The sequence below is a fragment of the Rattus rattus genome, chromosome 15 (assembly GCF_011064425.1).
Source record: "Rattus rattus isolate New Zealand chromosome 15, Rrattus_CSIRO_v1, whole genome shotgun sequence".
Taxonomy (NCBI): Eukaryota; Metazoa; Chordata; class Mammalia; order Rodentia; family Muridae; genus Rattus; species Rattus rattus.
Window position 1 is genome coordinate 31451178 of NC_046168.1, and position 13240 is coordinate 31464417.

The 13240-nt window shown below is 47.8% G+C and overlaps 1 protein-coding gene across 1 annotated transcript in view; it reads left to right on the forward strand.

Annotated features, from left to right (window-relative positions):
• Npc1 (NPC intracellular cholesterol transporter 1) overlaps nucleotides 1-13240 on the forward strand; it is a 44785-nt gene that overhangs the window by 24031 nt on the left and 7514 nt on the right. Inside the window, exons 7-16 of the mRNA XM_032885343.1 lie at nucleotides 332-405; nucleotides 817-1187; nucleotides 1995-2221; nucleotides 3992-4092; nucleotides 7127-7229; nucleotides 9597-9786; nucleotides 10131-10313; nucleotides 11037-11151; nucleotides 12283-12410; nucleotides 12493-12633. Of these exons, the coding sequence (XP_032741234.1) occupies nucleotides 332-405; nucleotides 817-1187; nucleotides 1995-2221; nucleotides 3992-4092; nucleotides 7127-7229; nucleotides 9597-9786; nucleotides 10131-10313; nucleotides 11037-11151; nucleotides 12283-12410; nucleotides 12493-12633 (1633 nt within the window). The remainder of the gene's footprint in view (nucleotides 1-331; nucleotides 406-816; nucleotides 1188-1994; nucleotides 2222-3991; nucleotides 4093-7126; nucleotides 7230-9596; nucleotides 9787-10130; nucleotides 10314-11036; nucleotides 11152-12282; nucleotides 12411-12492; nucleotides 12634-13240) is intronic.

The following is a 13240-nucleotide window of genomic DNA, read 5'->3' on the forward strand; positions in this document are numbered from 1 at the left end:
ACTTCCCTGCCCTAGGCCTGGCGTCATCCTGCTCAAGCAGTTTCTGGTCCCTTTCGTTAGACAGTGGCATCGAGGGGCCATGGTCTGGGCACTGGGGTGCTCATTGCCATTGGAAATGTTTTCAAAGGATCTAAAGGTGACTTGTGCAGATTCCAATATGAAGTTACCTGTCGGTGCTTTGTCGTTTTAATACCTTCCTCAATCTTTCCAAGGCTGGTGGCCCAGGCAGGGACGGACAGCAGGGAACAGGGGACAGGGCGAGGAAGCGAGCTGCTCTGTAGCACTGCACAAAGTCTGCTGACATGACACCACGTCTGTGCTTCCGTTTCAGAAGGCGGTACTTTGTGTCCGAGTACACCCCCATTGACAGCAACATTGCCTTTTCCTCGAATAGCAGTGACAAAGGTAGGCTTGCTTGTGTAGGTCGGGGGATCAACCGTGTGGCCTGAGAGCCTGTGTGAGGCAGTACTGTTGCCGAGGAAACCCCATAGTGAAGGAAGACAGCCAGACGAAGCGCTGGCCTTCTGGCAGTGACTAGGCATCGGTGTGGAACCTCGGAACTAAGTAATTAATAGCAGTGATGTAATTATGAGCTGAGGGAGGAGCCATAGGAGCCCTGAGGGCAGAGTTGAGTGAAATGAAGTCACCATGGGGTCTGTCCTGAGCTGCCAAGGAGAGGAAGGTGGGCAGAGGCTGTGGGGCCTTGTGGGGCAGGCATAAGGACTAGATTCCCCTCACCCGCTGTTGCAGGTAATACTTTCCCTGTCCGAGGCTCTGGGAATGGCTAGTAACCGCCTCTCCTTTCCTCTACCCCAGGGGAAGCCTCGTGCTGTGACCCACTTGGTGTAGCGTTTGATGACTGTCTGAGGCACATGTTCACAAAGTGGGGGGCTTTCTGTGTCCGGAATCCCACCTGCATCATTTTCTTCTCGTTGGTCTTCATTGCTGCGTGCTCTTCTGGCCTGGTGTTTGTCCAGGTCACCACCAATCCCGTGGAGCTCTGGTCAGCCCCTCACAGTCAGGCCCGCTTGGAAAAGGAGTACTTTGACAAGCACTTTGGGCCTTTCTTTCGTACGGAGCAGCTTATTATCCAGGCCCCCAACTCCAGCGTCCATATCTACGAGCCGTACCCTTCCGGAGACGATGTACCCTTCGGGCCTCCACTGAACAAAGAGATTCTGCACCAGGTAAGCTGCCGTTTCCCGTCGTTGTTCAAGGAAACGGGAGTGTTTGTCCTGTTTATTTCCGTTGTGATAACCAACCTGACCCAAAGCCACACAGGGGAAGAACGCCTTGTATGGCTTAAAGTTTCAGAACACGCAGTATGTCACTGAGGAACCTTTCAGCGGGAATGAAAGGTGGGCACTTCTTGCTTTTCCACACAGCATTAGCCCCAGTGAGTTCCAAGGCACTTGCATCATGGCCGAGCAAGTCCAGCAGGGACTGTGGAGGGTGGTACTTGCTGTCAGGCAGCCTTATGCTCAGATAGCTTCTTTACTATAAAGTTTAGGACGACCTGCCTAGGGAGTGGTGCTGCCCTGAGCCATTCTCTGCCAGTTAATGATTAAAGACTGTCCCAGCCCATATGCCCATAGGCCAGTCTGACCGAGGCAATTTTTCAATTAAAATTTTCTTCCCGGATAATATTCTCTATCAGAAAATATGCACGCATGCTGTCAAGAAGACCAGAAATTTGCTCCAAAACTGGAGACTCGTGGGTGGACACCGGAACAGGGTGAACGATGGTTCTGTGTCTCTTACTGAGATCTGTTATGGTAATATGTCCTTCCCTGACGCTGCGAACCAGTTCTTCATCCCGGTTTTCTGTAAGGGGCCTTCGGCTCTCACCGTACTGTTGAGTAATCTTCCCCAGTCCTGGGAAGTATATCCTCAGGACATCTTTATCGTCTGAGCTCTTAGGGCAGTGCTGGTTAGCGAGGAGCGGAGGAATCATGACACCTTTCTGGGGTCTGCTTACTTTCCAAATCTTTCAGGTTCTGGACTTACAGATCGCCATTGAAAGTATCACTGCGTCCTATAACAATGAAACCGTGACACTTCAGGACATCTGTGTGGCCCCCCTCTCTCCATACAACAAGAACTGCACCATTTTGAGTGTGTTAAATTACTTCCAGAACAGCCATGCGGTGCTGGACAACCAAGTAGGCGATGACTTCTTTGTCTATGCCGATTACCACACGCACTTTCTGTACTGTGTGAGGTGAGTGGTGCAGCCGTTCATGTGCCCTTCAGTGTTGAGAACATCTGTGGCTCTCGTTCTTCATACAACTGGAGACCCAGTAGGTGGAGTAGATGTGTATCGAGAAGCTCACGTCCTAATGAAGGGTGACCAACAATCAGTAAATACAGCGTATGAGTTGCTTCACAGTAGGAGCTCATGGGGAAACACTGATAATTTAGTACAAAGATCACAATGTGTATTTACCCTATGATCGCATTAAGCAATATTACCCTGTGTGGCCTTCTCCTGTGTCTCATCTGCCATCGAGAGAAGGGGTTGCATGGTGTGTGACTGCATGTCATGCTGTATGACATGAAGGGGTTGCATAGTATGTGACTGCATGTCATGCTGTATGACGTGAAGGGGTTGGGGGTTGTATGGTATGTGACTGCATGTCATGCTGTATGACGTGAAGGGGTTGCATGGTATGTGACTGCATGTCATGCTGTATGACGTGAAGGGGTTGCATGGTATGTGACTGCATGTCATGTTGTATGACATGCTATCACATCAGGTGGAGATTGGCCCGCAAGGAGGACACTAAGGCTAAGCAGAAAAGGCTTGGGTTGGTGATGCTTTAGCTTGGAGAACTGCACCGGGGAAGGAAAAGTGGAAGCCTGTGGCTGTGAGAGGACTGGGTCCATCCAGGCAGCATGAGCAGCAAATGCAGAGGCCCTGTGGAGGAGCTGTCTCCATTGTTCACATGTACCAGGTGCCTCTCGGCCTTAACGGGTGGTCCATCCTTCCTCCTGAGTCAGGAGCCCATGGTGCTGCTTACTCTCCAGATAGAACTTTCTGTCTCTGTGGCTAATTAATTAGTTTCACTGTGCACCTCCCTTTTTGATATGCTTAGACGCATCACTAACGATGAACGTGAATGTGCTGCCAGTGAGGTGGGGGTGCTTGGGTATTTCACATCAAGAATGAAATCTTGATGGACATTGGCAGAATGCAGACCACCAAAGCCTTTCAGAGTTGGCCAGTATTTCGATATTACAATAATCAATAGTCAGAGCATTTATTCTCATTAATACATGGTATAATAGGACCGAGGTCTGTTTGGGGCAATTGGAAATTGTTGGAAATTCTGACTTAATCCCAAGCCATGGCTCCTTTAACAAATCTTATGAAACTTTTCAAGCATTAGTTTTGAAAACCAAGCCACTCTAACACAATATAGTCCAAATACATACTATTATAATCTGATACATGCTGAGGAATGATCTGGGTGGAAATACTGAAAGGTTTCGTTTTCCTGAGAAGAGCAAAAAACTGCACACAGTAAAACACCACAGCCTGTAACACGCAGCAGTTTTGGATCAGGCTGTATCTGTTGGTCTGTTTGCTGTGCAAAGTACATGTGTGTCCAGAACCCGGGCTGCACTGAAGTCACGCACTCAGACGTGAGGCGAGACGTGAGGGAACACTACCACGAACACCTTGGATTCTTTATGCATTTGGTTTTTTTTAAATAACTTTGATTGTTGAAATTTTACAAGCTTTTATTGTTGACAGTTGGGGTTTCATCTAATTCTTCCTTAGAGAGCCAGGCAGGTCTCATGGTGGCCGGCTGCCCCTGTGCCCTTTATCCCTGTGTCACTGGCCTCACAGGGGTGGTAGTCACTCCTGGCTGGTGCCCGGTGACTTGATTTCCTAGAGGTGCATGACATCTGCGTTACTAAGGAACCAGAGTGTACTCAGATTGCAGATACGCCATCCAAGTGACAAGATTTTCTGAACTTCCGGCAGGGCCCCCGCCTCCTTGAATGATACGAGTTTGCTCCACGGCCCTTGCCTGGGCACATTTGGAGGACCCGTGTTCCCGTGGCTTGTGTTGGGCGGCTATGATGGTAAGCAGTTCCTGGGCCACGGTGCTGTGCTGGCTCTGTCCTTAGCCAAGCAAGGGTGTTTACTAAATTCAGAAAATGGGTAGTCTTGTTTTCCTGTCCATCGAGTCCCCACAACAATATCTCCTTTAGCTTTGGATTTGAATTTTACCCTGGATTTAAAAGTGGGCCAGATGTAGAGGTCCATAGCTGATAACCTCTCGGCATTCGGGAGGGATAAGCAGGAGGATCATGAGTTTGCTACTTGTCTAGGCTGCATAGCGTCTCGAAAAAGCAAGCAAACACAGTCAGGACAGTGACCACTCATCGCAGACAGGTCACGTGCTGCTTCCTGTGGCACTTCGTTGAGCACAGGTCTTTCTGGGTGAAGGTTGTAACACCTCCAGCATCTGCAATCGTTGCCAGCCAAACAGGTTTTTCTCCTGGCCTAAAGAGGCCGGACAGCTTTGGTTCCCGCACTCCCCAGCAGGGGAGAAGTTGTGATCTGTATCTGAGAGGTGTTCTGCCTGCTGCGTAAAAAGCTCTTTCTTGCTGGGTAGTGGCAGCCTGCACCTTGGGAGGCGGAGGCAGGTGGATCTCTGAGTTCTAGGCCAGCCTGGTCCGCAGAGCAGGTTTTAAGTTAGCCAGGGCTATAGAGAGAGAGAGCATGTTTGTGTGTAGGGAGTCCTTTCTTATGAGGGGAAAAAGATGGTGTCAGTACCTGGCCTTCCCACAGGGAAAATGGATCTGGGTTTTTATTCCTTCTACCAGAATAAACTCCGGGAGATCAAAGATGAGTGTGTGAAAAGCAAAACTGTTAAAGAATTGGAAGAAAGCAGGGATTTTTAAAAATGATTTTTTAAACGGAGTGTGCATTCATAGGCAACAAAGACAGTGCAAAAACTACAGAAGCAAAGATTGAATTTCACTAAGAATTTTAAAGTCATATGTGAGAGAGATTATATAGTTTGTTTGAATGCAAGAGGAAAATTCATTTTTAGTATTTTTCTGGCTACAGGGAGCTATTTTTTCTCGATAAAATTTGTTTGCTTACCTTTCAAAAAAAATTAAAAGTAAAGCAGCACACACACACACACACACACACACCACACACACACACACACACACACACACACACACACACACACACACCCCAAGCACACACACACACACACACACACACACCCCTATTGCTACTCATAACAGACAACACTCCACTATTAATAAAAAGATCTGTATGGTAAGGAAGGGGATCAAGTTTAAAGTACTCGAAAGTTAAAATCAGCAATATAGGTGGCGTGGGTGTGGGTGTGGGCGTGGGTGTGGGTGTCAGGCTTACATGGGGGTGGGAGCAGGGTGCCTGTTTGTATGTACAGAGGCCAGAGGAGGACCTTGGGTGTCCTGCTCCACCACTGCATACTTTATTCCTTTGAGGCGGGGTCTCTCACTGACACTGGAGCTAAGCTGGTGCCCAGCACACCCCAGAGATCCTCCTACCCCCTTCCCTGCTATATTGGGGTAATAGGTGGGATGAGTGACCCATTCCCACCTTCTTAGGGGGTCTGAGGTCCAAACGCAGGTACTCGTGTTTGCACAGCAAGTGTGTCTTATCTGCTAAGCCACCTCTGCAGCCCCACAAATGCCTTTAATTATATAAGGAAATACTCACTTCCACTCCTTTTCGTGAAGTGCATCTCACTTCTGTCTTTGTACCTAACAAACTGGCATAGGCCAGATATGAAAAAGCCTGGTTTTGGTGAAAACATGGCAAATGTTAGCTAGTGCCTAGACTGGAAGCCCCAGGCAGGAATGGATGCTTCTGTCTTTTGCTTCCTGGTGTATCTGCAGTTCGTGAAATAAAACCTGGCCCCAGGACTCAGTTACTGTTTTGTTAAATACAGGACCAGAACTTTGGAGGGAATTTTGACAGAACTTATCAAAAATTAGGTATGTCCATAGTTTTGACTCAAAGATGATAGGTAAAAATTGATTCTACAGATATGAACTCTATATTTAAATTTTGTATATCCTTTGTAGTGATTTTGTTATTTTGTTATTGCAAAGAAACCCAGCAGCAGGGACCTGGTTAGGTTACACTGGAATATATTGTACTACAGAAAAGAGTCAGCATGCATTCTGTGTCTACGGAAATGGAGCAGTCTCTAAAGAAACAGTTTTCTGTCTTGAGATTTGTTTTGTGTTTGGGGATAGGACCTTGCTCTGTAGCTCAGGGTGGCCTAGAACTTGGCCAGGTGGCCCTGGCTAGCTACAACTTTACCTTCCTTAGTCTCCAAAGTTCCGAGATGTGTGACGCAGTAGGTTCCAAGGTTGAGCAGATGTTCCTCTTTGTGAAGGGGGCACAGGGAGAATACACACGTGTGTTTGCCTGGTGTGCTGCGGGGCACAGGGAGAATACACACGTGTGTTTGCCTGGTGTGCTGTGGGGCACAGGGAGAACACACACGTGTGTTTGCCTGGTGTGCTGCGAATGCATCCACAGCTGGCTAAGAATGGCACTCTTGAAACGGAGTTGGAAACTGTGAAAGTTTACACTGCTCACTGGCCAGGCGTGGTGGTTGCACACGCCTTCTTGATCCCAGCACTGGGAGGCAGAGGCAGGTGGATCTTTGTGAGTTTGAAGCCAGCCAGGGCTATAGAGAGACCCTGTCTCTGAGATACAAGAGGGACTAGAAGAGGATTAGATCCTCATGGAGGTGTGGTGGGGGGCAGAGGAGATCAATAGGGATACATGTTATCAAATGCATTACACACGTGGATGAAAATATGTTTAACCCATCAGGGATAATTGATAAATATATATAAAAAGAAACTAAACAAGAATTGATGCTTATGCTTTTTAAAGTGGGAAGGTTACTCTTCCGGAATATCAGCTGTCAGAATCCTTTCATTCATTTGCCGACATTACACAGACCAGTTCCACACCAGCCACTCACTGAGTCAGGAAGCCAGAGTCAGCAACGGAGTGTGGCTGGAGACTCATTTATCTGACTTTGCATTCTAATGCTTGGTTTTCTGATGTCATATTTTTGCTTTCTAGATCAGAACTACAATAATGCCACCGCGCTTGTGATTACCTTCCCTGTCAATAATTACTATAATGACACAGAGAAGCTCCAGAGGGCCTGGGCCTGGGAGAAAGAGTGAGTGACTCATGGGGCTGGACCTGGGCAGCATGCGAGCTTGGACCTCACTTTGTATTGCAGCAGACCCTAGGTTACAGCATCCTTTTCCCTTGGTAGCAGCTTTGCTAAGAAGTCCTTAAACAGCTTGCCTAGGAGCAGGTGGCTTAAACAGATCCTTTACCCAGGAGTACAGAAGTGTTCGTACACTTTTGTAAAGTGTACGGTCCACTCATTTTGAGCATCCCTCTTAAGACCTCAGCCATTAGAACCTTTTGATTATGTTAGGATAAATGCTTTTCCCTTTAGCAGCCCTGCGCACCCCGTCCTAGCCTCTCACCCACAGCATTAGGCAACCGCCAATCTTTATGTCCTCAGGTTTTTATGCTGTGAATGTTATGTGAATGCGTCATATGTGTGGACTTCCATGTCTGCCTCCTCTGCTTACTGTCACGTGTCAGGTTGTGGCATGCCGGTGCTGTGTTCCTCATTTTGACCAAACACCCTACTGTATAAATCCACCTCGTTTTATCCATGCATTTGTCCTCCGCATACAGTTGGGTTGCATCTGTCTTTCGGCTGTTGTAAAGAGTGGCTCTGTGCATGTTTGTAATACATGTTTTTACCAGATGTGTTTTCACTTCCTTTGGAGACACACGCGTCTGTAGGTGTAGATTCCTTGGATCTTAGAATAACTCTGCTTTAACCATTTGAAGACCTGATGGACGATTTCCCACCTTGTGGTGAGGCCAGTCTGTGGTGCATGCTACATCCCAGCAGCTCCGATGGGTGGCACGAGGTTGTTTTCTGTTGTCCTTTTTGTGTTGTAGTCAGTCCTGCGAGGCAGAGGCTGGCCTTGAACTTCTGATCCTCCAGGATTACAGATGTGCACCACCATGCCCTGTTTCATGCAGTGCTGGGGATTGAACCTAGGGCTGTGTGCGTGCTCAGTGAGTGTTCCACCATTGGAATGGCGTCTTAGCCCTGTGATTTGCGTTTTCTTGATGATTAAAATTTTTAAGCATCTTTTTGTGAACTTAATTCTCCGTATCCTTTGCCCATTTTAATTGGAGAATTTGTGCTTCCTATTTAGAGATGTAAAAATTTGTTACCTATTCTAACTAAATAGAAGTCCCTTACCAGATATATGATTTTTCTGTTTCTTATTTGGGGTATCTCCCTAGCCTTTGACAGCTGAGCCATCTCTCCAGCCCAACTTCTCTCTTTCTATGGTCCTTCCTTCCCCTTTGAGCTTTTGGAGCACAAAAGTTTTTCATCCTGAAGTTCAGTTTTCCATCCTTCCGTTGCCTGCGCTTTTAGGGGGAACTGTGGCCTGACACAATGAGAGGTTTAGTCTTGTGTTTTATTTTGAGAATTTTATAATTTTAAGTCTTCTATTTTGGCCATTGATCCTTTCAAACCCAGGCCTCTAGCATGCTAGGCCAATGCTCTGCCGTGGGGCTATCTGTCCAGCCCCTGGATTTTCAGACCAGGTCTTGCTAGCCTCTAACAGCCCTGTGTTATACCACCCCAGCGTTCATTCTTGTCTGTGGTGTGAGGTGAGGGTCAGCTTCATTCTTTGCTTACAGTTCTCCGTCTGGTGTCTAACCATTTGCTGAAAAGATTTCTCCTGTACTGTTGAGTGGTCAAGATGTACCAGAAGTCAGTCCCTCAGACACATGTGTCTGTAGTTCTTACTTCTGAGCATTTCTGTCTGTCTGCCCTGTGTCTGTGCTGGTGTCACACTCTCTGGATTACTATGATAAGTTTGGAATTAGAAAATATAATTGTCCTGTGTTTGTCTCAGGACTGTTAGGCCGCTTAAGGCCCTAATTGTATGTGAGTTTGAGAAGCAGCTATCGTTTCCTATAAAGACATCAGACCAGGTCTGACAGATTGTGGTCAACTTACAGGTCCACAGGTCCATGCACATGTATTCATTCCCATGTGTTCCATTTAAGCCTAACGCAGCAGTGCGTGCCAGTGCCCTAGCACTCGGAGGCTGAGGCAGAAGGATCACTTTAGCTCAGAAAGTCTAGACCAGCTTGGGCACACAGTGAGATATGTCTCTGGAAAAAAAAGAAAGAAAGAAAAACAGACCATGAACCAATCTTAAACATGCTCTCAACTGTAGACAGTTTTAGGACTGCAGTTACAGCTTAGAGGTTGAGAGCTTGCCTTAGGGTGCCCAGCGTCCTGTGTTTGATCTCCAGCACCAGCACAGAGGGTGGGGCAGTCAGCCTGGCTGGATTTCCTGTGATCTGAGAGCCTCTCGCCTGGGCTCCTGGGCTGAGGTCAGGCAGGATGGCCTCTGTGTTCTAAGTGTTGAGACGCTCCTCTAGCCTGTTGTTTTTAATTAAAATATGCAAATTTGCCTACTCTTTATAGATTTATTAACTTTGTGAAGAACTACAAGAATCCAAATCTGACCATTTCTTTCACTGCTGAGCGAAGCATTGAAGATGAACTCAATCGGGAAAGCAACAGTGACGTATTCACGGTCCTCATCAGCTACGCCGTGATGTTTCTGTACATTTCCCTTGCCCTGGGGCACATCCAGAGCTGGAACAGGCTCCTGGTGAGTGTGAGGTGCACATGGGAGGTGTTAGACATGACAGTACAAGCTGTGACATGTTATCTCCTCTCCTTGGTCAGACGTTCCTCAGCAAGTTACCTCACATGTGCTCTTTCCATGAACATCAGGCTAACTATCCTTAACTTCTGTTTCTGTGTCTACTTTCTTCACTCCTAAGGCTTACTTCACATAATTCACGTATGTTTTGTCCATGCCCTTACCTGCAAGTGCATGAACTTTGTTCCTAGGGAGAAACCTGCACGTTTTTTCTGTGTTCTCTCACACCGTGAGTTGTAACAGGGAGGACAGAAAGCTCTCTGATGACCTGTGCTTTCGTCCAACGTCAGGTGGATTCTAAAATCTCGCTGGGCATTGCGGGGATCCTGATAGTGCTGAGCTCGGTGACCTGCTCCCTGGGCATCTTCAGCTACATCGGAATGCCACTGACCCTCATCGTCATTGAGGTCATCCCGTTCCTGGTGCTGGCTGTCGGGGTGGACAACATCTTCATTCTAGTGCAGACCTACCAGGTACCTCCCTCTTCTCGGAGCTCAGTGTCTGCCTGAGCACTCAGGCTTGTAAGTGGCTACTCACACGGATAGCTCCACAGCCCTCTCTCCCTCGGCTCTGTGGTCTCTTTGATTTGTTCTGCACACTTGGAACCAAGAATCTCAGCCCTGGGGTTGGGGATTTAGCTCAGTGGTAGAGCGCTTGCCTAGGAAGCGCAAGGCCCTGGGTTCGGTCCCCAGCTCCGAAAAAAAGAACCAAAAAAAAAAAAAAGAATCTCAGCCCTGTCTTACTTGGTGAAGTGGATACAGAAATGAGAAGTTGGTATTAGAAACCATTGTCACATATGTGCAGTAGGAACTTAACACGCGTAGGGGAATTATTTCAGGTATTAATGCTACTAAAATGGCTTCTAGCGCACAGCAGACACATGACAGATTTGTCATGCTCTGAGACACTGCTCAAGGCACGGTGTCTACACAGGATTTGGTCTCAGTTGCCTGAAGTCCTTGTCTGAGTGGAGACTCCGTGACATACAAGTGTCCTGTATTGGTCCGTCTTCCTGAAACCCGTGTATACCAGGCAGTTGTCTGATAACATGACTCCGTTTTGCTGAGCTTCTCATCTGGTGCCCGTCAGTGATCCAGCTCAACTAGCAGGATTAACTGCTGCTGCATCTAACAGAAGACAGGAGCCAGACGGCTCCGTTACTGAGAAATTTCAATAGTGCATTTTTTTTCTTTAAGAGAGATGAGCGTCTTCAGGAGGAGACGTTGGATCAGCAGCTGGGCAGGATCCTGGGGGAAGTGGCCCCAACCATGTTCCTTTCGTCCTTTTCTGAGACCTCGGCGTTTTTCTTTGGTAAATTTACTGTAGATTGTACCAGGCCTGTGGTGTATGACTGTGCTGTGTGGGATATGATATGCTGGGTATACGGTTATGCCCCATGTCTCTCCCTTTTGAGGGCTTGCTTCACACTTGGAGTGTTGCTTGTCTCGGCCAACTGGCCGTGTCTCTGGAGTCAGCTTTGGAGTCCTCTTTGTCCCAGCACAGTACTCATGCTGGGATAGAGGACAACAGAGACTTGGGCTTCTCTGCCTTCTCTCCTTCTTGTGCCTATCGTAAGTGTTGATAAATGGCGCCCCTGCATGGCCACAGAATCCTTGGCTCTCGCCTCGGCAGTGACGCAGGTTGACTTACTTGCAGGATGCCCTGCCTTTGCTTTCACACAGGCCTCCTTCTCTGAGCACACCCCAGGGGAAACAGGTTCATTAGTGATTGTCCTGCAGGGCTTCAGTACGAGGAGCCATAATGAGTAAGAACAAAAAGCCTCGGGATTCTTTTGTCATGGCGTTGGCTGCCCAGTCCATCTCCAAAGTGCAGAAAGAGAGAAGTGGCTTGATCCTTGTAGAGACTGAACAAGGCCAGACATCTGTGCGGAGAAGACAGTCTCCATTGTCTGAGGTCACAGCTGCAGTGCCCATGTGACTGCCGGCTCTGCCCTGGGCCGTGTGGGCTGGGTTTAGGTAGCGAGCTTCAGTGGAGGCCTGCTGGCCGGTATCACTTCCTGTCCTGTACTGCTGACATGGAGCCTGTGCTCTTTATTGTGCCTGTGACAGTCACAGGTGCAGGGGAGGTGATACCTTTTTACTCTTCTAAGACACACTTGTGCTGACAAGTGTGCAGTGTGCAGGGCGACTTTACCCGACTGCAGTTGCATCCTGAAGGCTGCACATGTTCCATCGAAAGAGGCAGATGTCCTCATTTGTTTCTGGATCATGTGGCTGGCCCAGCATCAAAAAGGTTTTCCTCCAAAATAATATGGCGAATCTGGATTTCTGTTTAAATACTTATTAAGAATATTTTTGATCCTAAAATGGATTGGTATAATGTGGGTCAAGAGGAAATGGCATATGTGCATGGGAACATACCTGACACCTCCAAGTGGCTGACACCTCAGGGTGGCATGACAGTGTTTTCCTCTCCCTGTAGGGGCGCTGTCCTCGATGCCAGCTGTCCACACCTTCTCTCTGTTTGCGGGGATGGCCGTCCTCATTGACTTCCTCCTTCAGATTACCTGCTTTGTGAGCCTCTTGGGGTTAGATATTAAGAGACAGGAGGTAAGGACAAGGGTCCGTTTGAGTCTGGAGTCTGGGCGAAGCTGGAGAGTTTCCATGCCTCTCTCTGTCTCTGTGCTCTCAGAAAAACCGTCTGGACATCCTGTGCTGTGTGAGAGGCCCTGACGACGGACAAGGACCCCACGCCTCCGAAAGCTACCTGTTCCGCTTCTTCAAAAACGCCTTTGCCCCATTTCTGCTGACGGACTGGCTGCGGCCAGTTGTGGTACGGACTCTTCTGAGGTTTCTGTCTTCCCTCTCTCTACACAGATGTGTCGCATGCCTTCTGAGAGGCCTGGGAGGGCAATCCCAGCCACTGTTAATATAGTACAGAAAACACAGGCAAATGCATACAATAGCAGGGTCCTTTGCTTGTGCAGTTTTTAAAACACTTTTTTAGTTTTATTTACTTTTATGTGCACTGGTGTTTTGCCTGCACGTGTGTGTGCAGTCAGTTCTCTCAGCTGCTCAGCCGTCTCTCCTGCACCTCTAGTGCACTAATCAGTCACCATCTTCAAGAGTTTTGGTAACATTGAGCTGGGGTTTTTTGTTTTGTTTTTGTGCCCAAACCCTAAGTTTTTGTTTTGAAATAGTTGTAGTTTTGCAGAATGTTGCAAAGAAATTGGAACCCTGTTTCTCTCACCTGTTATCTTCTAGTGTATGTTCTCACATACCCAGTTGTAATATATACGCAGAATTATAATGCAGTATTAGAGTCAGGCTTGTGTGCATGTGTTTGGACTGGTAATGTAGTTCAGTGGTAGAGTCCTTGCCTAGCCTTACGCAAGGCATGGGGTTCGCTCTCCAATACCACCCAAAATAAATCAATAGTC